Source organism: Mobula birostris, chromosome 24 (genome assembly GCF_030028105.1).
Source record: "Mobula birostris isolate sMobBir1 chromosome 24, sMobBir1.hap1, whole genome shotgun sequence".
Lineage (NCBI taxonomy): Eukaryota > Metazoa > Chordata > Chondrichthyes > Myliobatiformes > Myliobatidae > Mobula > Mobula birostris.
In genome coordinates this window covers 52,601,436-52,629,048 of record NC_092393.1, presented here as the reverse complement: position 1 = coordinate 52,629,048, position 27,613 = coordinate 52,601,436, and the positions used below count along the sequence as shown (strand labels likewise).

The window sequence follows — 27,613 nt, the reverse complement described above, 5'->3', positions numbered from 1 at the left end:
GGAGGGGGAGGGATTTTTTTTTAAACTAGGAGAAATCGATATTCAAGCCATTAGGTTAGAGGCTTAAAAGCAACTTTGTAAGTTAGCAAGCAGAAAAAAAGAGCCATCTTGGAAAAAAATTATTTTAAGTCTAACCACCCAGCTGTAATCAGACATAGTTGTCTCTTAAGAACACAGGCTGCCAGTTTCACCACTCGCTTCCATTGGCACTTGTACGAGGATATTTTATTGCACAATGCAACATACAGCTTTTAATATTTTTAGCCTGCAGCAGTAAAATAAACATAACTATCAGAAGCACCTTTATTTTTGAAAATCCTGTGATGGAAAAATAACTTTGTTGTTGTCATCAGTCTGAAACTGTCTAGTCCTGAAGCCCTTTCATCTCCATTTGACAAATTTGCTTTTATATTTTTTTTTAGGAATGCAACTCATATTGTGACAGAATATAATTTTTCTGCAGAGTAAATATTTTTAATTGACTAACCCAACAATGATTTTGATTTTGAAAATCCTGTTACACACAAGGACAAAGGAGTGGATGTGCTGTATTTAGGCTTTCAGAAGATCTCCGTAGGATTAAAAGACAAAGTTAGACAGCATGGATTATTATTTGGTTAACTAACAAAACACAGTTGGAAGAAGTCGGTCAGTAGAGTGCTGCAGTAGCCTTGGGGACTCACAATATAATGATTTGTATGAGGAGAGCGTAATACATTCGAGTGTCTAGACAATACAACGCTCGGTTTCAGCATTGGTTGTGTGGAGGACACAGAGGTTTCTATTTATGTTAATTACTTTATTTAACGATACAGCCTGGAATAGGCCCTTCGAGCCACACTGCTCCAGCAATACCCATTTTCAGGAAGATACTGACTAATTTAGTGAACAGATAAGATATGGCAAATGGAATAAGATGTGAAAATTACTAAAATGATCCACTATAGTCAAAAGAAATTGAAAGGTTAAGCATCTTTTAAACAGTGACGATGATTGAACAATGTTGTACTTAGACCCATGCTGCTCATGGACTGTTTGTCCCACTCCCATCAGGGAGGAGGCAACAAAGCATCTATGCCAAGGACCACCAAACTCAAAAAGTTACTTTCCCCAAGCAGTAAGGTTGATCAACACCTCCACCCACTAACCCATCCCACCACACCTTCAACCACCACTACTGTATCATTTTCTGTCAGTCACCTTATGTAGAGACACATCCTGTGCCTAGCATCAATGTATATATTAATCTCGTGTGTTCATATTTATTCTATTTTTTTTATTATTACTGGGTTCTTTATCTTTTGTGGGTTTTTTTGTGCAGTATCAGCTCCAGAATAACAATTATTTTGTTCTCTTTTACACTTGTGTTCAGGAAATGACATTAAGCGATCTTGAACTTGGATAGAAAGAACTGAAAGTTACCATGCAGGTACAGAAATCAATTTGGAAGGAAAATTATATGTTGATCCATAATGCAAAAGGAATTGAATACAAGATTAGAAGCATCTTTCTCCAATTATATATTCATCCAGTAAGACCATACTGTGTATAGGTCTGGCCTCTCTACCCAAGGAAAGGGATCATTGTTATACAGGGCTGCAGCAAAGTTTCACCACATTGATGTTTTAGGATGGTGGATACCTCAACAAAGGAAACTGAGCCTACATTGCACTGAATTTAAAAGAATAAAAAGAGATCTTATTAAATTCTAAAAAAATTCTGATGGAGTTTGGCAGGATAGGTACAAAGCCGATGCTTCCTCTGGTAGTGGTGTCTGGAACCAGGGCTCTCAATCTCAAAAGAAAAGTTGACCATTCAGGCCAGTTCCAAGAAGAAATTCCTTTGCCAGAGCACAGTGAATCTCTGGATTCTCAAAGATGTCTTAACTACTCATTAGATTCATGACAGAGATCAACTTTGACATTATTTTTAAAATAAAGAGAATCATGTGATACAATGTATGTACAGAAAAATGCCTCGGGTAAGGGGTAAACAGGCATAAGGATCTGAGAGGCCAACTCCAACTCCGTAACAAAGCTACTGCCACAACTAAAGGCGGAAGGGTGGAAGCACATGGTGAAGAACAAAGTCTTGCACTCAGTGACCATTTTACTAGGTACAGGAGGGGAATCCAGTGAGGTCTTCTGCTGCTGCACTCTATCCACATCAAAGTTCAACATGTTGTGCATTCAAATATGCTCTTCTACACACCCACTGTTGGAACACGTGGTTATTTGAGTTACTGTCACCTTCCTGTCAGCTTGAGCCAGTCTGTCTATTAACAAGGCAATATCAACTCACAACCAAGAGAAAATGTGCAGATGCTGGAAATCCGAGCAACACACACAAAATGCTGGAGGAACTCAGCAGGCCAGGCAGCATCGACAGAAAAAAGCACAATCAACATTTCAGGCAGAAACCCTTCGGCAGGACTGGAGGGGGAGAAAATGCTGAGGAGTAGATTTGAAAGGTGGGGGGGAGGGGAGAGAGAAACGTCAGGCGATAGGTGAAACTTGGAGAGGGAGGGATGAAGCAAGGAGCTAGGAAATTGATTGGTAAAAGAGGCAGAAGGCCATGGAAGAAAGAAAAAAAAAGAGGGGGAGGAGGAGCACCAGAGGGAGATGAAGGGGCAGGGGAAGCATTGCTGGAAGTTTGAGAAATCGATGTTTGTGCCATCAGATTGAACAATACAAGGTGTTGTTCCTCCAACCTAAGTGTGCCCTTATTCCGACAGTGGAGGAGGCCGTGGATGGACATTATCAGAACAGGAATGGGAAGTGGATCAACTACAGAACTGTCACTCATTGGAAATCTGAACTCCATCATCCTGAGCTGTAAAAACATCGCACTAACCGTGGCACGTCTATGGTGCCCCTTAGATCACATTTCTTCCTAATTCTGATGTTTGGTTTGAATAACAACTGACTTCTTGACCATGTCCAAGTGCTTTTATGCATTGAGTTGCTACCACATGATTGGTTAGAAATTTACATTAACAAGGTGTACAGGTGTACCTAATAAAGTGGCCACTGAGTGAATGTCAAATACAGCAGGAAAAGCTTAAAAAAGTCTTATATAAAATACAGCACTAAAACACAACTGCACTGAGTCAGTGCGGCTGCAATCAGCTGAGGTATGAGAAATAGTAACACCTCCGATTTGAATCATGGTTGCTGCTGAGTTAATTAAGCTTTAGCCAGGTTGGTGGCACAAATAATTAATCACTTTGGTCTAGTCTGAAGAAAACAAATAAGTTTCTAAAATGGCCAAGATTCAGGTTCTCATCAGTAACCAGGGATCACTGCTAGAATCAGCATGTGAACTTCTAGGTAAGGGCAAGAATCAACTGTACCTACGATGCCTGCGGCAATCAAAGCAGACTTTCTGAACTTGCATGAGACAAACAATCACTTTAGGAAGAAACTAACCTTCAGGAAAGAATCAATAGTCAGAACTATTTTTTCTCAAAACAAAAGTCTTCAAGGTATTGCTGTCCCTCCCCAAACAATAATGTACCTTACATGTATGAGACAGAACAAAATCAAAACATTTCAGCTGGTAAAGAGACCTGAACATAACAGAAAAGTTAAAACAATTGGTTAATCACAAATTATTTCCTCACCATCTCAATAAATTCCAGCTGTTAAATTAATGTATGTTAAAACATTAAAGTATCCAAGAGTAGCTTAAGAATAATCACCTGTTTACATAACAGACCAGATATCCAATTCTTCACTAATTATATAATTTTTGCAGAACTTATAAACACTTAACTACTGCATAGTGTAAACTGACAAGAGAGATCTGGATTTTGTTTTGCTTTTGAAGGCCATTCCTCAAAATAACCAACAGCGTAACTTGGAAACGACACCTTGTGAGAAACTCTAATTAAACTCTGCCTGTACACCAAGTCATAGATGTGTTATTGAATGTCAAAAGGTGAATTCTTAGTTGAAGAAATAAGATGGATATTTAAAAAATGCATTATTGTACTCAATTTAAGGCTGTGTCCATGTTCTAAACCAAAACAGAAATCTTTTAACATTGAAAATGATACAATGAAGATTGACCATGAATGCATCAGGTCAGTACATCTCTGACATCTGTTCCTTTGTGATTCAATGTATTCTCTTAACTGTATCCTGAACTAGATCAGTGGCCAAATCTCTGTTTTCAAGCTTAGTGCATTGGGAGATGTTTCTCCAAGTACTGCAATTCATCAATTTACAATTATCTGTTACAGCAAAAATTTTGCTATAGAACCAATTATTAAATAGATGTGATTTAGATATACTAACCTATTTTCACTTTAATTGCATGCCTAGGAGTGGCGTCATGCACAACCTAGCAACTGATTTAAATGAAGAAGCTTCCTGAAGGCTTGTAGACCAAGGATGCATTTTAAGTTAATATGCATTCAGGTTTCATGAAAACACAATAAAAAGTACATTTGTTCAAGAATACATTTTCCAAATGAGTACTCGAAGAGGTTGCTCACCTATCCAGCATTCCAATCGAGCACAGGGAGTAGTTTTCACAACATCAGGGGGATCCACGCCAACATTCAGGCAAAGAACTAAGGCAACACTGACAGTTTTCATCTAAAATAAAAGAAACAAAATAATTTTCAAGCTCCCAGTCAGCCATACAAGGCAATAGATTATTGCAGGCTATATCGTCTTCTCCCTTTCCTTCAATGGTTAGGAACAATATTACACACATCACTGAGCAGCAATCACTCACGTTCAAACCGGTGTTAGTGAAGAACAAGTTATACTGCGGATTTTACTTGCGTGAAGTAACGTTTAATATCACTTACATCAAAGCCTCATTATAAAATGGGAATAACCATCAGTATTGTCATCCACATTACTTAATATAACTTTTAACTATTTCGGTTGGTACAGTAGCACAACACTTTATAGTGCCAGCAATCTCCGACTCGGTTCAATTCCTGCCATTGTCTGTAAGGAGCTTGGACATTCTTCCCGTGACCACATGGGTATCCCAGTTTCCAAAGATGTATAGTTAGGGCTAATGAGCTGTGGTCATGCTACACTGGCACCGGCAACATGACAACCTTTGCAGATGGCCCAGCACAATCCTCACTATTACTATGACACAACCAACACCACATTTCACTCTAAATTTTGATATACTTATGACAAATAAAGCTAATCTTTTTAATCTCTTTCACCTTATTTTTCTGATGCAGGTGTACTGGCAAGCTAGAATTTACAGCAAATCTCTAACTATTTGCCAGATTTACAATCTACCAAGTGTTATTTTTAAATATGGAGACAAATTTCTGAGAAATTTGAAGTAGGCACACGGCTAAATTAGAAAGGGAATCAGTTCCTAAAAACAAAAGAAGAAATTAAATTTAGATAAACACACGAGGTGCTAGGTTCTGAAAATCCTGAGCAACACACACAAAATGCTGGAGGAACTCAGCAGCTCAGGCAGAGGAATAAACAGTCGACGTTCGATCTACATTTCAGCTCGAAGACCCTTTATCTGTGCTTGGAAAAAGAGAAAGCAAGTTAGTTTTGAGATGTAGAGATGGAGTAGGGATGGATAGGACCACCTCTGACAGAGCCATAGACCTCACAATATTTTACATTGCTTCATTGGTATTTTCATTCTCTGACTTCCCGTTTCATAGCTTTTCCCTTTCCCATTACTCCATGCTAGCCAAGAACCCCTCCCCATGTCAGCCCATCCCATCTGCCTGAGTTTGACCCGTCTCCCTCTCTCCTCGCTATTAGCATTGGGCAGGAGGTGCAGGAGTCTTGGGTCCTGGGTCCGACACCACCAGGTTCAGGAACAGTGTTGCCTGTACCAGTGTGGATGGTTTCACTTGCCACAGCACTCAACTGACTCCATGGCCACTTTCATGGACTCTACAACTCATATTCTCAGGATTATTTGTGTACTTTATTTTATTATTTGCATGATTTGTCCTCCTTTGTACATTCAATGTTTGTCACTTTGTAATGTGTGGTTTTTCATGGATTTAGTTTTATTTCTTTATTTTCATATAGATGTCTGCAAGAATCTTAATCTCAAGATTGTATCTGGTAACCATACTTCGATAGTAAATTTATTTTAACTGAACTTTTCCAGCTGCTCCCATTAACCCTTCAGTTGATAACCTCAGCAACTTATCACCATGGTCTCCTGAAGGTTATTAAGCAGTTCCTTTTATCAGTTAAGTTTTTTCTTCAGGTAAAATTATTCCAACGTAGATATTCATTTGATGTGTTCATCATTACCCCACCTTCGTATCATCTTAAAACTAACTTATCTTTTTCTGTCTTCCTGCAGTCTCGCCAAAGGGTGGTCAACTCTCTTCCCACAGATGCTGAGTGTTTCTAACATTTTCTGGTTTTATTCCTGTTTCAGTTAGTGGTGTTCATTCTCCAGGCTGTTCGCTTGGGGCCGTTGTCCATTCCCCTTTCCAGCTCATGTCCACTGTCTCAATGTCAGACACTGCCTCCTTTTAGTTTATTCATGGGCCATAATCATTGATGCTGCTCTTTGCTAATGAAGGTCTCAATTATGTTCACTCTTTTCTTCCCAATTCCAAAGGTTCAATGGTTAATTTATTATCAAAGTATACAGCTCTGGAATTCTTCTCCAGACAGCCATGAAACCAAGAAAGAAAAGAACAGCAGCATGTTGTCAACCCCCAAGTCCCTCCTCCCTGCACAAAAAAAGAAAGATCGAGCAAAAAACAGAATACAAAAAACCAAGTCTGGAAAAAAAAAGTCTACAGTCCAAGTCCACATTCAAAACACAGAAAACCTGGGCAACATTCTCCCTCTCTATATCAGGGTGATAAAAAAGCCCTTCTCCATAGCACAGCAATCCCCCAGCAATAAAAAGGCAGGCAGCTGACATTTCAATCTCCCTCACTGTTTTACTGGCGAACAATGGAAGCTTTAATCGACAAAACGGAATTGAATGGCAGCTCACAACCCTGCCACGAGGTTCCTGCAAGCTGCCTCTGCCTCCCAGAATTCCCTTGGAGACTGCAGAGCACTGAAACACCCAAACTGCAAATCACATGCTCCAACAGTTCCAGAATCTCATTCAAGATGAAAAACAAGTGTAAGAGACATAAAATAAGTGAAATATATGGTCTCATGATCTATCCAGAAGATGCCAACCAAAGGAGCATTATATGCAGCCATCTTGACTGGAATTTATGGGTATCAATGTTTTAAAAGGAATGTAGACTCAAGCCAAGGACAATATACCAACAAATCATTTTCATCTAAGCCCAGTACTGGAAAAAAAATGCAAAGCTGAATTATGAAGTTCTGCAAAACTACACATTATGTATTAAAATAGTGGTCCATGAATTTGCCGAGAAACCTTTTGCCACCATGGCTAAATAAATCAATACTCCAGGACTAATTTCTCTTTCGCTATTTCTCCATCAGCTTTAATGATATTACCTCCAAGAACAGGATGAAATCTGTGAGTTAAAAGGCCAAACAGTTAATCATAAAATGGAAAATTGATCCATTCAAAAGCTACCTAAAAATGCGAACAAAGTCATCTGAATAAACTTGTCCGAATAGCTCTTCAAAGTAGTTCGGTTCCTGGACAACAGCCCATTATTCCCCACAGCAGAAATTTAGAGTTAAATATATTTTCAGCAGCAAATACAAGGATAAAGTGTTGATTTGCTCCACCAGCCTGGTTAACAAACAGAAGCTGAAGAAACATTTATCATAGTAAGGCAAAATTCTTTGCATTGAGCTCCAAAAAAATTCCAATATGCCAAATACTTGATGGACAAAATGGAAATACCCGGATAGTCAAGGAGCTGCATTCCTTTAACTGGCTGAATTCCCTCAAAAAGAAAATTACTCTATATTTATAGGTAATTTCACATATTCAACATCCAGATGACCACAGACCACAAGCCAGCTCATATTAACATAAGACATTCTGCAGGTGTTAGAAATCTTGAGCAACACAAACAAAATGCTGGAGAAACTCAGCAGGTCAGGCAGTATCTATGGAGAGAATGAAGGACCTCGGCCTGAAACATCGACCGTTTATTCCTCTCCATAGATGTTGTCTGACCTGCTAAATACCAAAGCAAGTTTGGTGTGATTTGAAGGCTACTACATTGAAACCTTTTGGCACAGCCAGCGACTGGTTGTCAGAAATCGTATCGTGTCATTATTAATACCCACAGTATACATTGGACAACAGTGCCATTTGTAACATGTTCATGTAGATCAACTTCAGGAAATGGAAGGCTGCATTCTGAACACTCACTACTTGGAATCATGTAACATTTATACCAAAAGCAGCCCTTCATACCTTCATACTTCAGCCCTTCATTCTTATGCCAGTTCTACAAAACTGCTACTGATTTCACCCCACAGGCAGACACAAGCTGTTTTGCAATAATTTATCTTAATTGCCCCATCATATGTTGCACCCAGATCTGAAACATAACATCAAAAAATAGTTTCTCACTTCAATCTCGTCATCTTAAATTTATACTTTCTGCTCACTGACCATTGCAATACATTTAAAATGGGAGAACAATCTGTTTCCAATCTTAATTTGAAGTACAGAGGATTCTGGTTAATTGGAACACATTGGGACCAGTACATTTTGGCCCAATTAAGCAATTAGCCGAAATTTTATGGAAATAGTAAGATATAAAATAGATAAACTAGCGTTTAACTGAGTAACAAATTATGTATTTAAATCAAACACAGAACAAATTAAAACTCTATCAATACTCCTACAGTACTCTAAAACTGTGTATTGGTTCCTTATAGTTAGAGGAATTCATCCAGTACTAGCTACTGTGTTCTTTTGATTGACTGTAAATGAACAAAATCAATGTAGACACCTAGTGCAGATAATGGAGTACCTTCATTGCATTCCAGCATGAAGTACTGTTAAAATAAATATAACAAAATGATCAAAAATCACTACTTTTTAAACCAGTGCCTGTCGCCCCAAAAGGATAGCGCAACTAAAGCACACACAACTGACGCTATTTAAAAACTGTTCACTCTAAGAATGGGGTAGTGTCTAAAAGCCAGACAAATGCACACGACTGACACTAGTTAGAAATAGTTTGGCGGTATAAAATGAAGGGAATCCCAGTTATTTTCTCGATTAGTTTTTGTTCTTTAAGAGTTGTCCCAAATAAGCAACAGCCCTGATTAACCAATGACCCAATTAACCAGAATCCACCATCTCCATCAGACATACAATCTAACATCAGAATCAAGTTTGATATCACCAGCATATGTCGTGAAATTTGTTAACTTAGCAGCAGCTGTACAACGTGATACATGAAAATATAGGGGAAAAACTACACAGAATTAACTTTTCGTAACATTTGATAAATTAGTCCAGAGTCACTGACAAAAGACCTACAAAGCAAGCCTTAGTACTTAGAGCTTAAAGCATCCTAGGAAGAAAACAATAAATTAAATCATTCAAAGCATACCTATTCATTGTCCCATTATTTAGTGCTGTAACATTATTGAACTTTCAGTGCCAGAAAGAGGCCACTGACAAGTCAGACCCACATTGGCTCAATGTCACTACAATCTAGCTACTTACATATCCCAACTTCTCCCTCAACCCTACAAACTCTTTCCTTTTGAATATTAATCCAGCTCATTGAAAATACAAAATGCTGGAGGAACTCAGCGGCATTGATGGAAAGGAACAACAGTCAGTGGCTTGGACCGAGATCCTTCATCAGGACTAACGAAAAGTGTCTATCCGAAATGCCAACTGTTCATTCCTCTCCATCGATGCTACCTGACCTGCTCAGTTCCTCCAGCATTCTGTGTGTGCTACTCTGGATTTCAAGCATCTGCAGAACCTCCTGAGTTTAAAACGTGATTGTGCCTTCATTACTACCCGGCAGTGAATCCTAGACCCTACCATGTACCAAATTTAACACACAAAATGTCTGAGGAACTCAGCGGGTCATGCAGTATCTATGGAGGGTTATAAACTGTCTACTTTTCAAGGCAAGTAGACAGGTGCTTCATCAGGTGCTTACTCCCCTCCATAGATGCTGCCTTACCTGCTGAGCTCCTCGAACATTTTGTGTGTATTGCTCTGGATTTCCAGCATCTGCAGAATCTTGTTTTTAAATCACATACCAAGTTTCTTTTCCATGTGTCACTTTTGCCAATCACCCTCATTCTATACCCTTTACCACATAAACCAAAGGGAACAGCTTCTTTCTCCTCTGTTTATAACTTGTATATTTTAAATGTCTCTACCAGTCCCCTCAATCTCTATTCCATGGAAAACAATTTTATCAATCCACTGAACTGAAGTTCCTCATTCCTGGACTCACTTTGCCTGATCACTTCTGCATCCTCTCCAAAGTCTTTACATCTTTTCTAACTTTGACACCCAAAACTGAAGACAATCAATATACTTGTTAGGGATTGTGCTGGAGTTATGAAATTATGGATAGCAGATATTAGCTAAAGTGAGAATCAGTCTTCAGGAAATAACCCCTATCCTAATTTAACTTCAACTGAAAGTTTAAGGCAATTGAAATCGATATCTTTTAAAGTTCCTGATTCCAATCTTTGGGTGCAAGACATTCTGATTCCATTCCATGGAAACTACACAAAAGACAATAGATGAAGGTTGATGGTGGTTATTGAAAACTTCAAGATGAGATCAGGAAGGCATTAAGTGACTTTCGCCTCCGCTGGTATATCTAGGCCATTTATTTGTTTAGAGATACGATGTGGAATAGGCCCTATGATCCTTTGAACTGCGCCGCCAGTATATGCCTTTCGAAGTGAGCATATATCAGTTCCTCAGAACCTTTTCCAACAACTTCCCTACCACTGATACGAGGCTCTCTGGCCTGTACTTTCCAGGCTCAACCCTACTGCTTTTTTTTTGAACAAGAAAGGACAACCTTCAAGTGGAGGTTGGTGAGTACTTAATTAGCAAGGGCGTCAAAAGTTATGAGGAGGAGGTAGGGGAAACATGGTTAATAGGGAAAATAAATTCCCCATGATAGAATGGCAGAGCAGATACAATGGACCAAATGGCTTAATTCTGCCATTGAGATTGAGAAAGGGGAAGTAAGTTAAATTCACCAAGTGAATAAGGGCTGGGTGGAAGTCAGAGGGAAAGTTGATGAAATTGATGAGCTCAACATGAGTGCATGAAGCAGTTGTCAATGTAGCAGAGGAACAGTTGGGGAATATAATCAGGGAAGGCTTGGAACATGGACTGTTCTACGCAGCCAACGAAGAAGCAGGCAAAGCTGGAGCCGATATGGCTGCCTATGGCTAGCTGCCCCTTGAGTTTGGAGACAGCAGGAGAAGCCAAAGGAAAAATTGCTGAGGGTGAGGACCAATTCTGCCAGACTGAGGAAGGTGATGGTGAAAGGGAATTGGTTGGTTCTTTTGTCAAGGAAGAAGCAGAGAGCTTTGAGGCCTTTTTGACAGAGGATAGAAGTGTAGAGGGACTGAAAGTCATGGTGTAAATGAGGCCACCAGGGCCAAGGAATTGAAAGTTACCAAGGAGATGAAGAGCACGAGAAATGTTGTGGATGTAGGTGGGAAGGGACTGAACTAAGGGGGATAGAATGGAAAATGTATGAGAACATGAGTTCAGTGGGGCAGAATTAGACAAGAGACAATTGGCCTATCTGGACAGTCCAGTTTGTGGATCTTGGGTAGGAGGTAGAAGTGAGCAGTGCGGGGTTGGGGAACTATGAGTTTGGTGGCAATGGATGGAAGTTCTTCAGAGCTGGTGAGGTCAGTGATGGTGTCAGAGACGGTTTAAAAATTGCACAGGTTAGTGGTTTGAGGAAATACATCATACAGAGACACAGAGCAAGATGCTGAAGATGATTAACTGAGTGCTGGTGACACAACGGCATCCAAGCGACAAATAGAGATGAACTGGGAAGGCTGGTTCAGAATCGATGACAGCGGAGGATGGTTCTTGCTGCTGATTCGGTAAATTGAACTATAGCACTGGTAGCAAAGTTGCAGTGAAGGTTGCAGCGTATTTTTTTTTGCAAAGTATTGACTACTCTTGTGTGAAGAAACTGGGGAAGGTGTCCTTCACTGTTTCATGTTTGAGAGGATTGACTGGTTTATTGATCTGGAAGATAATTGGAATGGTACACTTTTTTTTTTGCTTTAATAATTTAAAGAAAATTCCCCTGAAGAAAATGCTTGGGTAATTTTAAAGAATCCCTGTCACTTTTTTTTTTGAGTTGGGCACAATTTAAGTAGATGCAGCATTTATTTGCATTAATTTTACATTTTTATTTAGAGAACTATTTTTAGGTTCTTCAGCTTTCTGACTGTCAATGATTGCTGAACCACAGAAGGGAAACAGAATGGTAGCTAGGAACTGCTAAGGAAAGCCTTGTGAAAATAAGGAAAAATATTCATTATTTCCTGTAGGCTTTTTTAACTTTTTTATTTAATTTGTCTATTAAATTTGCTAATTGTATTGATTTTCTAATATTCCTTTATAAGATAGTTCCAGGCTTCCTTGATTTTAATTTTAGAGATACAGCATGGAACAGGCCCTTCCGGCTCAACAAGCCGCACCTCTCAGCAACTCACCTATCTAATCCTAGCCTAATAACAAGACAATTTACAATGATCAATTAACCTACTAATCCGTACCTCTTTGGAACACTGTTTCCTCCAGGAGCTCCAGTTTCCTCCCACATTCCAAAGATGAACAGTTAGGGTTAAGGTTAAGCAACACACATCAAAGTTGCTGGTGAATGCAGCAGGCCAGACTCAGGGTCCTGACGAAGGGTCTCGGCCCAAAACGTCGAATGTACCTCTTCCTAGAGATGCTGCCTGGCCTGCTGCGTTCACCAGCAACTTTGATGTGTGTTGCTTGAATTTCCAGCACCTGCAGAATTCCTCGTGTTAGGGTTAAGGTTATTGAGTTGTGGACATGCTAAGTTGGTGCTGGAAGCATGGTGACACTTGCAGGTTACCCCCAGCACATCTTACACTATGTTTTTTGTCATTGACGTAAATGATGCATTTCGCTTTGTGTTTGGATGTATATCTGACAGATAAAACTCATCTTTTCCTTCAATACTAAATTCCAAGGTCAAAGTAAAGCAGTAAGCCCTGTAGTTTACATCGATCATTAGCAGTAAGAAGCCAAATGAAGTCTGAAAACAAAATGAATCAGAAGTAACTTTATAACATTTGACAATTCCAACTCATTCTGGGGCCCTGTAGCAGAGCACTTCACAAGAACTCCAATTAAGAAATTCACACATCTGCAATGCAGCCTGATATTGAATTATTCATGAATATAAATTCCCCTACCCACTGTATCAATCTGTTTCATATGGGCCAGAAATTGAACACACTCTTGCTTCATATTAAATAATACGAAACAGCCAGTGATTGAAGGAATGGTTTCAGAAGCAATTTCAGTATTTGCTATCTCAGAGAGTAGAAAATCAAAGCTTTCACTTTAGCGTGGGAGATAAACAGTTAACAACTTAGCTCAGCATGGAAAATGTCCAGCTGCCATCCTGTATTTGACTACTGCTTGATAAGAATGCTACTTGGATAAATGAATGCATAATGAGTCCTTTACAGTTAAATATCCTGCCAACACCTTTGATTTAAAAGTGGTAATTCAGATCAAGGTGTAGAATGCTACACTAACTCTAGCCCAATTAATTCAAAACCTTCAGTGGAGAGATATGAAAAGTAACAGAATTATCTATTGTTGGGGTCATCTATTAATCCGGAGCTCCCGGTGCGGCCTCTAAAATGGTGAGACGTGACGCAGATTGGGAGAACTGCTTCAAGTGCCTTTGCTCTGTCTACCACAAAAGGCAGGATCGCCCAGTGCCTACCCATTCCAATTTGACTTCCTATTCCCATTCTGACATGTCAATCCATGGCCTCCTTTACTGCCACAGTGAGGCCAAACTCAGGCTGGAGAAGCAACACCTCATATTCCTGACGGCATGAACATCAATTTCTCTAACCTTCCCATTCCTCATCTCTCTTTTCCCATTTCCTATTCTGGTTACCCTTCCATCCCTCCTCCTCATCTGCCCATCACTTCCCTCAGATTCTGCACCTCCTCCTATCTGTGGTCTATTGTCCTCTCCTATCAGATTCCTTCTTCTTCAGTATTTAAGTCTACCACCTATCACCTCCCAGCTTTTCATTTCAACCCTTTACTCCCCCACCGAACTTCCCCCTCACCTGGTCTCACCTATCACCTGCCAGTTTGTACTGTTGATTCCCTTCCACAGATGCCCGGCTTGTTGAGTTCCTCCAACACTTTGTGTGTTGTAACAGAAGAATGTAAACTAGTTACGTAAGTACAAAATTTTGAGAGCATTCAACACTTTTGTTCAAATTACTTTGTGAACCCCATTTCCAAGCTCTAATGTATATTATGACCTGAAAATTCTTCTTTGCAGGAATCCAAATGCATTATCAAAAAAAAATTAAATACGACGGCCAAAAGTTGAATACATGAGCACCTAACAATACAATCACAAACGGCATGCAACAAAAAAAATTTACACGAGCAGTCAGCAGCTATTATTTCAGGAACACACAAGAACCACCGCGAACAAATGGAACTGTGATATTTGCAACGCTTAGTTTCTTAGTTGAGAGAATAACAAAAAGTACATTTTTCCCCACATTGATTTAACAAAGTGCAAAAAGTTGTAAATTTAAATCAATGATTACATGTAAACTCAATAAGTTTCTCTACATCTGAATCCCAAACTGCATCCACACCAGTATAACAAAGTGCAAAGTTCTGTAGCTTTCAGTATGGAACCAATAGATTTGCTCCTGAGGTTACATTCCAGACACAAGCATTACAAGGCAATCAGAGTTTATGCACCATTGTAGAAATATATCAGGTCACTCAATTCTAAATCCTTTCAACCAGAAATTGTACTGTTTAATGCCAATGTTAATGTAGATGACCGAAATTGCCAGAGTTAATGTAGAGGACCTAAACTCAATTCTTGTCTTAAATGAACACACTCTAGTTTTCCCAAACCAGAGAAACTCCTTCTAAAGCAAACTTCCTAGTGAAGGAATCAAAAAACCAGCCACAATGATTGCACAAGAGCCAAATTTTACAGGGAAGGAAATATCAAGATCGTGCTCAAATATAGAGTTATTTGCATATTTATCCGAGCTCATGCAAGGATGTAAGAAATAGAGTCAATTCAATTCAATGGCTCTATTTAATGAGAGATATTAACGCCATCCGTCCTTCTATGCAAGATCATGGATACAAAGTTATAAAGTATTTAACATAAATACGATTTGAATTTATACACACTGAAAGTACAAGATCGCACTCCAGGACTATCGCAAACTGTATTCATCAACTCAAAGTTCAAAGTACATTTATTATCAAATCTTGAGATTTGTCTCCTTACAGGCAGTCACAAAAAAAGAAACCTAACAGAGCCCATTTTGTAAAAAAGAACGTCAAACACCCAACGTGCAGAGAGAGGGAAAAAAAAAGCAAATTGTGCTAACAATAAAAGCAAGCAAATTGTATTCAGAACTGAAGTTTTACAAAAGTGAGCCCACCGACACAAAGCCAGGCATCACTGCAGTCGAAGCAGGCCACAGCCTCGGTTCAGCATAGAGCTAACTAAACGTCGTGGAATAGAGAGCATAACTGGCCTGTCCCTCACTTCCAGTCCCAACATCCTGACCTTTTCAACCTGGCCTGATGCTTAAGTCGTCCAAACTTCGGTATGTTCCTTACTCTCCGATCCAGGCTCTGCCGCTTCAATACACTCTCTGGCAAAATGATCAAAATTCGCTCTTTATTCTGACTGCAGTAAAGAAATACTCAGGGAAAAAAAAAAACTCAGTTTCCTTTATCGACACAATTCAGAACCATTGGCTTGGCTCCTACTATCACTCTGTGACGAGGCTGAATTAATTACACCACTTCTAATCGAGGATCACATGCATATCAGCTGTGATACCAGAATTACGAGAAAGTTAAACACATATTACCTGATGACAAAGGATATCAAAGTACCAAATGAAAACCTTAAAATTTATATTTCAAGTCACAATATATACTTCCAAAAACATGACTTTTAAAGAAACTTGGAGATACACAAGCTTATGGTACTGACACACAGATATTTATCAAAGTACATATATGTTACAATATACTCCATTGGCATTTATTTGTTGCAGGAATTTACTGGGGAAAAAAAACCAGAATTTTACAAAAAAACTATACATAAACAGACATACACTGCAAATAACCAAAGTTCAAAAGAAGAAAAACTGTGCAAATCAAAACACTGGAAACACAGGTTGTAAAGAGTCCTTGACAGTGAGTCTGTATGTTGTCAGAATAGTAGTAAATGAAGTTATCCACACCAGTTCAGGAGTCTGTGGTGTAATAATTGTCCCTGTGTGGGGCCCAAGGCTTCTGCCCTATGGTAGTAGTGAGAAGGCACGGCCTGGATGGTGAGAGTCTTTGATGATGGAAGTTGCTATCTTGTGGCATCGCTCCATGTAAATGTACTTAGTGATGGGCAGTTGCTTTGCCTATAATGCACTGAGATGTATCCACCACCTTCTGCAGCCTTTTCCATTCCTGGGCATTGGTGTTACCATCCCAAGCCATAATACCAATTAAGATAAACCGTACTGTGCATCTATAGATGTTGGTCAAAATTTCTGTGACATACTGAATCTATGCAAACTTCTATGGAAGTAGAGACATTGGTCCCACTACAGGTGCTCAATGCGTTAACACCAAGAAATTTAAAACCACTAACCCTCTTCACCTCCATTCCCCCAAATGAGGACTGACTCATGAACCTTGGGCTTCTTCCTCCTGTAGTCAATAATCAGCTCAGGTTTTGCTGACATTGATTGAGAGACTGTTGTGAAACCACTTTTTAAAATCTAACTCCTATGCCAATTCGTCACCACCCTTGATTCAGCCAATAATAGTGGTGTTGTCAGCAAACTTAAATACGGCATTGGAACTGGACTCAGCCTCACTGTCAGAAGTATAAAGTGAGTAGAGCAAGTAGAAAGTTAGTTAGTTCTGCAGAAGAGCTTTTTGAAGCATACCTAAAAATGGATTTTTTTTTTTTTTGCATTCACATAAGTAACTAATGGTAAACACAAAAGACTCAGGAACTTGTGCTAATGCTATTCTTTTTTTGTGACTGCAGTGGATTCCAATAAATTGGGATACATTGGGACTGGTACATTTTGGCCCAATTTTGGCAGCTACCCCAATTTGCCAAAGTTCATGGAAATAGTTAAAAAGGTATGAAAAAGACAAACTACCATTTGACAAAGTAAACAAAAATTATTTAAGTAAGACACAAAATAAATTAGAATACTGACAATACCACTACAGTACTATAAAACAGTGTATTCTGTCCTAATAGTTATCAATGGAAAAATTCATTCAGTATATGCTGCCATCTATGGGGTGACCAAAGAGGGTAGCACCTCTGGTGAAAGGGCTTGTTGTGTCCATTCTGGGGCAGCTCATTCACCCTTTGGCCATACCAGACACCCAGCTCTCACCTGTGGCTTGCAGCAGATGTTTGCATGCGACAGTGGCCACACCACAGTACAAAGTTTTAACAGGCAGGCGAACCCAGGTGACGATAGCTGGTGGGGCCTCATAGCCCTGCAAAATAGGGACAAACCTGCCTTAACATGTGAAGTCAGCTCCGGCAGACTGGATGGATGAGACCAACAGTTAAATGTAACAACCAAGATGGTGGTTCTGGAATGCTTTGTGGAGAGCAAAGGACGTGATAAGGCACAGAAGTCATGGTTACCCACTGCAACCAAGGAAGACCCTAGTCTGTGGAGACTATTCACACTACAGACCCTGAACTTCCAGGGTCAATAGAGTGGAATTGTCCCTGTGCAATAGCTTTTCCACTTTAAAAACACTCCTGGACAGGTATCACTGTTATCATCAGATACAAAGGACAACCAGCACACTGTCATTGTCTTTTCATTAACTGTAATGAACCAAATTAGATTAGATTATTAGTAATGCATGCATTAAGAAATGATACAATGTTTGTCCAGAATGATATCACAGAAACACATGACAAACCCACTAAAAAACAAAAAACACATAATTATAACATATAGTTACAACAGTGCAAAGCAATACCGTAACTTGATAAAGAACAGACCACGGCACGGTAAAAGTCTCAAAGTCTCTTGAAAGTCCCATCATCTCACGCAGACGGTGAACCTCCAGCGCCGCAAACTTGCCGATGCAGCATCCTGGAAGCATCCGACCACAGTCCGACTCCGAGTCTGTCCAAAAACTCCGAGTCTCCGACCAGCTCTCCGACACCGAGCACCATCTCTGCTGAGCACTTCGACCCCGACCCCGGCAATAGGCAAAGCCGAGGATTTGGGGCCTTCCCCTCCGGAGATTCTCAATTGCGTAGTAGCAGCGGCAGTGAAGCAGGCATTTCAGAAGTTTCTCCAGGTGTTCCTCCGTGCTTCTCACGGCTGTCTCCATCAAATCAGGATTGTGCACGGCCCCCTAGTTAACACATATCAATATCATTTGGAACGGCTATCCACGCTGCGTCATGCCACCATCTTCTCCTCCCTCCTCCTCAATTAGCCCAGATAATGGATCTAGCATAGATAATGGACAATCTTCATACAATACTTTCAACTCGGCATTCTCTAAATCTTCATCTTCATAATAACATTCAAGATGATTGTCGATACCTTCAAATTCTCCGTAGTTCCTAGCTTGTTGAAGTAGTGAAATAGTTTCATTTTTGCTCCCGGCCATTTCTGGCATCTCCAAACATAAATGCTTGAAACAATTCTGAATTGTCTTACAGCTTACTCTCGCCAACTATCAATGACAAAAATCACCGATTCTTTAAAAAAAACATACACAGCTAAATGAAACACTGTTCCCGGAAGAACAATGTTTCGTTTAGCTGTGTATGTTCATGGTTGAATGACTATTAAACTTGATCTTGAAGAGATTCTACAGATGTTGAAAATTCAGAACAGAGCAACACACACAAAATGCTGGAGGAGATCAGCAGGTCAGACAGCATCCATGGATAGTAATGAAGATAGGCTGACACCTTCAATTGCTGAAAGTATCTACTTTAAATATGTTCCTTTTCTGCCATCCAAAGGAAACATATCTTCAAATGCATGACAGCATTGAGAGCTTCTATGTTTCACATACTGATAATTATAGGGATACAAAGTCCTGGGACAAGTGCATTCATTGAATTTGGTCACACAAGCTGTTAAACACATTTGTTTTAAATCTTTGCCTGTATATACAATACTGTTTAAACATCGTAGATAGATATAGATAGGTGTGTGTGTATATATACACACACGCACACATACATACATAAATACATACATACACATATATATACCTAGAGTGCCCAAGATTTTTCATAGTACTGTAGTAATTTTACATATTGTACTGTACTGCTGTTGCAAAGAAAACCAAATTTGATGACGTATGTGAGTGATGACAAACCTGATTTCTATAAGGGTCTCTACTGTGAACTGAAAGTGAGAAGGGGGCAGGGAGATTGGAATCATGGTTGGGTAAGAGAGGAGGGAGTGGGCAGTACTAAAGAGACATCCTGTAACGATCGCTGAACCAATTGTATGGAAGCAAATGAGCTTGCCTGGTGTCTCAGGGCATGGTGCGTCTGCACCTACGTCTACCTCTGCCCTGGCACTCCTTCTCTGCCACCTGTCCCACTGTGTTTCACCTTCGCCATTTCCAAAATCCTTTGCTCCCGCCAGATTTACAAACTCGTTCTCCACTCCACATTGACAAATACAGTACTGTGGAAAAGTCTGATGCACCCTGACCATATATATGTGTGCAAGACTTTTGCACAGTACAGGTGTCCCCCGCTTTTCGAACGTTCGCTTTACGAAACCTCACTGTTACGAAAGACCTACATTAGTTCCCTGTTTTCGCTAACAGAAGGTGTTTTCATTGTTACGAAGAAAGGCAGCGCGCAGGGAAAAGCAGCGCGCGATAAAAGGCAGCGCGCCACGCGCCTCGAGCAGCCGCTCTCCCCCAGATTCAGAACGGCATTCTCACTGGCATTGCTTAAACACGTGCCTGTGAGCAGCCGTTTGCAAGATGAGTTAAGCGTTTTGATCGTGGTGAACGAAGTAAGAACAAAGTGAGTTTGGCTTGTGGAAGCTGACGAAGATGATGTTGAAGAGGTTTTGGTGTCCCATGACCAAGAACTGATAGATGAAGAGCTGATGCAATTGGAAGTGGAAAGGATAACAATCCAAACCGAATTCAGTAGCGAAAGTAAAGTTGTCCAGGAACTGAACGTGAGGCACCTGCATAAGATTTTCGCTGCAATGATAAAGTACGACTTTAATTTTGAAAGGATACGTCAGTTTAGGGCATATTTGCAAGATGGTTTGACTGCTTACAAAGAACTGTATGATAGAAAAATGCGCGAGGCTCAGCAGTCAAGCAAGCCTTCCACATCAGCCGACAAACCTCGACCTTCGACATCGAGGCCAGCAGTCATAGGAGAAGATGAGCTGTCTGCCCTAATGGAAACAGACGACGGAGATGACATCTCAGTGTCCCACCACCCCAACCCCCAGGCCACGGACAGATACCGATTCGCGGAGAATACAGCGGTAGCCGGGAGGCACACCCAACACATCTTTAAGAAAAAAGCCGAAATAAACAAGCTAATTAATAAGGCACTGCCCGGCACGTAAATGCTGGCCCAGATCAGAGGTGACGCAATCAGCAATCGCCTCTGATCCGGGCTGACATTTACGTGCCCGGTGGCACCTAATTAATTAGCATGTTTATTTCAGCATTTTTCTTAAAGATGTGCTGGGTGCCACCCGGCTACCACTGTACCGCTGCATGCTTCACAGATCAGTATCGGGTCGCTGCCCGGAGGGTGGGGGTCGCTGCACCACCCCAGACTCCAAGGACTCAGCCTAACACACCATCATCAGTGTGCTCGGTGCTGTCTTCCCAATTCCGTTAAGTGATACTACACTGTACATACATTATTTCTACTTTATATAGGCAGTGTATTTTTACGTGTTATTTGGTATGATTTGGCAGCTTCATAGCTTAAAGGTTACTGGAGAGATTGCTTTTGTCGAGAGCACTGGCGTGAGATTTTCGCTACAGAGAACAGTGCCGGCAATGATTGTAGAAAAGTATTTCTACTTTATATAGGCTGTGTATTTATCATATCATTCCTGCTTTTACCATATGTTACTGTTATTTTAGGTTTTATGTGTTATTTGGCATGATTTAGATAGATAGATAGATATACTTTATTAATCCTGAGGGAAATTTGGTTCGTTACAGCTGCACCAACCAAGAATAGAGCGTAAATATAGCAATACAAAAAATCCCAACAATCAGACTACAAAATGCAAACTATGCCAGATAGAAAATAAGTCCAGGACCAGTCTATTGGCTCAGGGAGTCTGACCCTCCACGGGAAGAGCTGCACGTTCGATGGCCACAGGCAGGAACGACCTCCTGTGCCACCAAGTGTTGTATCACGGTGGAATGTGGCCGAAGTCCAACAGTAAAAAGTTCGCTATCCAGTCTGCAAACACGTTCCTCGATTGTAATATGCCCCGGATTGCACCATCTGTTGTTAACCAGATCAGTAAGCACTCAACTCCTTTACGCTTACCGCTCTCAGTGCATTTCTGGTCGGGCGGAACGGTATTACCCACCGAACTCCTCTTCTCCAAAAGTCTCTGTCGTCTCGACCGGTAGGTTATTTATTGGGTCTGCGAACGCTCACAAAATTTTCCTATATAAATAAATGGTAATTGCTGCTTTGCTTTATGATATTCCGGCTTACGAACCATTTCATAGGAACGCTCTACCTTCAGATGGCGGGGGAAACCTGTACTGTAGATTGCATTTCAATAAACAGAAATAAAAAACAAGATCCATCCAAGCATTAAAAGCTTTAAACTCGAATCAAGAATCAGCAGTTAAGCAATTAGCAAGGAACATTTTTTCCATGAGAAATCAATCTTTGTTCACCATGCATGCCAGGGATTTATTTGGCACAAGTCCTTCCCTTTCACTAGAAAATACTTTACAGCACAAAAGCCGAAAACCTATTCAGACTAGAAGCTTGTTCAGTCAAACACCAAACTCAATTTTTATTCTCAGTTCCAGCTCAGCCCATATACTCAAACACAAGAGATTCAACAGAGGCTGGAATTCTTGACCAACACACATAAAACGCTGGAGAAAAAGAGCAGGCCAGGCAACATTTACAGAGGGGAGTAAGCAATTGACATTTCGGCCCAAGACTCTTCATCGTTACTGGAAAGGAAGGAGAAAAGCCAGAATAAGGTTAAGAGAGAGGAAGGAGCACAACCTGGCAGGGTGATTGGTGAGACCAGATGTGGTGGACAGATGCATATAATTAGAATGTGTTTCACACCCCGCTATCAATATCCAGAATCTCACCTCAGCCCTGCAGCACATGCACAGGTTACCCAGCTTTACAGGCCCAAGTATATAAAATGTATTTATTTAAAAAGCAGTAGTGCACTTATAAAACCTCAGGGATTAGAACATTTATTCAAGTTGTCCAGTTTAATCTTCAATCTGGCCCAACAGCAAGGACTTCCTTTAAATTCAAAACAAACCTTACACTCAATGTCACTAAGACCAAAGAGCTGATTGTGGACTTTAGAAAGGCAAGACGAGGGACCACAAATCCTCAGAAATGGAGAGTGAGTAATTTCAAGTTCCTGGGTGTCAATATCTCCGTGGATCTAACCTGATCCCAACATATCAATATAGCTATAAAGGCGGCAAGACGGCGGCTACATTTATCAGGAGTTTCAGGAGATTTGATCCGTCATCTAAAACACTCGAAAACTTCTACAGATGTACTGTGGAGAGCATTCTGACTGGCTGCATCACCGTACTGCACAGGATCGTAGCCAGCTGCAGAGAGTTGTAAAATTAGTCAGCTAACTCATGGGTACTAGCATCTGTACCTTCAAGGAGCAATGCCTGAAAAAGGCTGCTTCCATCATTAAGGAACCCCATCACCCAAAGCATGCTCTCTTCTCATTGCTACCATCAGGAGGTACAGGAGCCTGAGGCAAACACTCAGTGATTCAGGAACAGCCTCTTCCCCTCTGCCATCCGATCTCTAAATGGACATTAAACCCATGAACACTACTTCACTACTTTTTTGGATGCCTCATCTTAACTGTTTAAAAATATATTCACTGTAATTCAGATTTTGTTTATCATGTATTGCATTGTACTGTTACCGCAAAGTTAACAAATCTCACAACATATGCCAGTGATATTAAACTTGATTCTCATTCAATCCCACTCAAGCCTTACTTAGGCTAGTCCCAGTGACCTTTGGCTTAATTCACTCCTCCTAATGCAGCAATTTAGTACATACCCAATTAAAACACCAATTAACGTTTGTAAAAACAAAGGAACGGAGACAGGTAATGCAACAGCTATAATGTGCCTGGGTTCTCAAAAATATTTAGGCTCAGAGAATGTGGTTTTGCAGAATAAGTAATAACAGATCACAAGCCAAAGGCAAAGTGGACTTTAGTGATTAAAGGTGGTTACTAAGCAGGATAAAGAGATGAAATGTGGTGTTCCTTAGGGTCTAGTGCTGGAACTGATGTACAGAAGTGACCTGGACTTGCAAATCAGATGTTTAACAGAAAAAAATCTGGAGATGGCATAGGCTTTAAGAGGATAATATAACTAATTTTGAGGATGATAATGGAAAAATAAGAATGGACAGTGGATGTTCATTACAAGATACAGTGGAAATGTGCAAATTTTTATTTTTTGCTGAAGTAAAAAGGTAGCATTATATTTATTCTTTCATCTATGTACTAAGAAAGCCCTAATAGCAAACTCACAAATCATTAAAATTAACAATGCAAGTTAAAAATCTATTAACATGCAAATAAAAGCACTCAGATTCATTTCTAGTGGATAGATTAAATTTGAATAAGGCCTTTAGAGTACCATATGCAGTTCTGATTTCAATTTTGCACAAAAGAACACTGGAGCAAATTCAGAAAGCTTTTCAAAAATAATACCATAATTGAGGACTGTGTTATCAGGGCAGATTGAAAAGACCAGTGAACATTACTCTAAAGGTAGGGCATAATAAGAATCATTAACATTATGTGAGGATTTAATGGCACAAGCAGAAACCTATCCAACTTAAGGAACAATAGTCACTAATAAATCCAACAGAGACACAAAACAGAGTTGACAGAGAATGAAACTTACAAAACATTGAACCACTTTCAAAAATATTACATGTTTTAGGGAAGTACAAGATAGGTAAAAGAATTAAAGCCATACAAGCCACAGAGCACTACAGCAGAGAAACAGGCCCTTTTGTCCATCTAGTCCATGTCAGCCTGGTCTTCTTCCTAGTCCTTTCTATCTGCACCTAGACCACAGCCCTCCATACACCTCTCATCCATGTACCTATCCAAACTTCCATTATTACAATTGAACTTGCATTTACCACTTCTGCTGGCAGCTCATTTCATGCTCTCAAATCTGAGTGAAATTTCCCTCAGATTCCCTTTAAATATTTCACCTTTCACCCTAAACCTATGACCTCCAGTTCTAGACCCACCCAACCCAAGAAAAAAAAAGCCTGCAAGCAGTCACCCTGTCGCTACTTCCCATAGCTTAGTATACCTCCAAAAGATCTCCCGTCACTCTCCTCTGCTCCAGTGAATAAAGGTTGCTTCAAGAATCTGCTGGGAATTCATGCAGCATAAATAAATCAATTGGGTAATGGTCTGTCACATTGCGATTTCTATGTGAATAATGGAACTTGAAAGCATCTAATAATTAGCTTTATGGGATGCAGAAATCAAGCACTCAATAGCACTTAATTATGGCCTGAATTCTCAGACTAAAAGCCAGCCTCAGGGCTGCATTAGATCTAGGCACTTGTTACTAGCCAACAGGAAACCAGTCTAATCACAGACTTCATCTCCAATCATGCATCCGAATCAAGCAGACAGTCCACTGTCCTAGCTATGCAGCGATCTCGGTTTCACTCTCGAGCAAACTAAAAGTAAAGTGAAGGTTGATAGGTTCTAAATTAGTCAGGGTGGCAAAGATTATGGGGAGAGGCAGGAGAATGGGATTAAGAGGGATAATACATCAGCCATGAAACGCTGGAGCAGACTTGATGGGCCAAATGGCCTAATTCTGCCCCCAGGTCTTATAATCTAAATTAGTAAATTCTGTCAAGTTAAGCACTGTTTACATGTATTGCATTTTAAGATATCTTCCTGCAGTTCAGAGGCACAGCAGTCAATCTAATAATACAATGAGATTCCATGCTACAGCATTTTCGATATGAAAAGTAAAATATTTTCCCATGGGGACAAAGGAAGGATTATTTTTCTTTCCTCTTGCTGCATAAAACGTCAAATCCAATGTGACACAGTCATGTATCTTTAAGTAGTCTATTTATGGCAACTAAAATCTAGACAGATTATCTTAAGCTGCAAACAAAGACAGTGTTTCAAACATTGACTATCATTACAACTTTATGATATTGGAAAAATAATACATCCGATGCAGTACACAAGCTTCACGCGCGCACGCGCATGCACGCACACACACACCAGGATTTCAGATTCTGATTTACTTTCATGTTGCTTAAGACTGATATATATAGCTTGCAGCAGCAGTACAATATAAAAGAAAAAGTTATTATAAAGAACAAATATAATTGGTGCACAAAAAGGAATAATGAGCTAATATTCATCAGTTGTGAACCAATTTCCATAATCTTAATCACAGGACAGATTTTCTATTCCTCTTTCATCCTGATAATAAAATAACATGCAAGGGTATGTGAGGTTATGAAATAATAAATGTCATGCCAAGTAAGGTAAATATTTCTGTTCTACAATAAACTATTCCCATAAATCCAGGTTAGCAATGCAGAGAAGATGTGACAATGAACACTGGCATCCATCTGATTCAGCAGTGAACACTAAGGAAAACTGAACTGGATTTTTTCCAGCTTCAAGAATGTAATTTACAACTTCGAAAGGATAGAGGTACCTTACCCAGAAGAAATAATACAGCTATGAGAAATTCAGAATGAGATCATCACTATCATTGATTTTTGAAATGTTATTTTATTGTTTGCAAATACAGTTTACAGGAACTATTATTTCAATTTCTGTTTATAAAGGAGTCTGGTTGGCTACCAAAGTTCAAAAGCTCAAAGTTCAAAGTAAATTTATTATCAAAGTACATATATGTCACCACACATTAACCTGAGATCAGTTTTCTTCTGGAGATACTCAGTAAATCCAAAAACCACAACAGAATCAATTAAAGACCATACCCAACAGGGTGGACAAACAACCAATGTATAAAATACAATAGAGAACACAAATAATAAATAAACAAACAATAAATATCAAGAACATGAGATGAAGAGTCCTTGAAAGTGAGTCCATAGGTTTTGGAACATTTCTGTGATGGGGCAAGTGAAGTTGAATGAATTTATCCCCACTGGTTCAAGAGCCGGACGATTGAGGGTTAATAATTGATACTGAAACTGGTAGAGAGAGTCTTGAGGCTCCTGTACCTTCTTCCTGATGGCAGAAGCGAGAAGGGAGCATGATCTGGATGGTGGGGGTCCCCTCTGATAGATACTGCTTTCTTGCAACAGCACTCCTATCGATGTGCTCAGTGGAGGGGAGTGCTTTACCTGTGATGGACTGGACCATATCCACTACTTTCTGTAGGAATTTCCATTCAAGGGCATTGGTGTTTCCATACCAGGCTGTGATGCAACCTATCAATTTATGTAAGTTTGTCGAAGCATTAGATGTCATGCCAAATCTTCGCAAACTTCTAAGGAAGTAGAGGCACTGCCATGTTTTCTTTGTAATTGCACCTACGTGTTGGTCCTTTGAAATGATAACACCAAGGAATTTAGAAGTTACTGACCCTTTCTACCTCCAATTCCCTAATGAGGACTGATTCATGGATCTGCAGTTTCCACTTCCTGTAGTCAATAACCAGTTCCTTGGTTTTACTGATGTCAAGTAAGAGGTCGTTGTTGTAGCACCCCTCAGCCATATTTTCAGTCTCCCTCCTACATGCTGATTCATCGCAACCTTTGATGCAGCCAACAACAGTGGTGTTGTCAGCAAACTTGAATATGGCATTGGAACTGTCTTCATCTTGGGGCCAAAGCATAACTGGGCATCAAAATTAACCAGAACATGATAGTTTTTTTCCAGCTCTTTTAACCAAACGATAAACTTTTCAAATTTCCTTAGCAATTTAGTGGCCATATATATTGTGATCTAAAGTTGTTGAGATCACAAAGTAGCAGTCATCCTGACTATTCAACTTATTCATAAGCAGGCTGTACACATCTATGGTGCTCCACGGTAGCGTCATGGTCAGCACAGCGCTCTACAGTACCAGCAACCCGGGTTCATTTCCCAAAGCTGCCTGT

General features: G+C 40.0%; 1 protein-coding gene across 3 annotated transcripts in view; it reads right to left on the bottom strand.

Moving 5' to 3' along the window:
• The window catches only part of rptor (regulatory associated protein of MTOR, complex 1), a 491,598-nt gene that overhangs the window by 450,537 nt on the left and 13,448 nt on the right, over nucleotides 1-27,613 (bottom strand). For all 3 annotated transcript variants that reach the window (XM_072241994.1, XM_072241995.1, XM_072241996.1), the window contains exon 2: nucleotides 4,499-4,601. In XM_072241994.1, coding sequence (XP_072098095.1) covers nucleotides 4,499-4,601 — 103 coding nt within the window. The remainder of the gene's footprint in view (nucleotides 1-4,498; nucleotides 4,602-27,613) is intronic.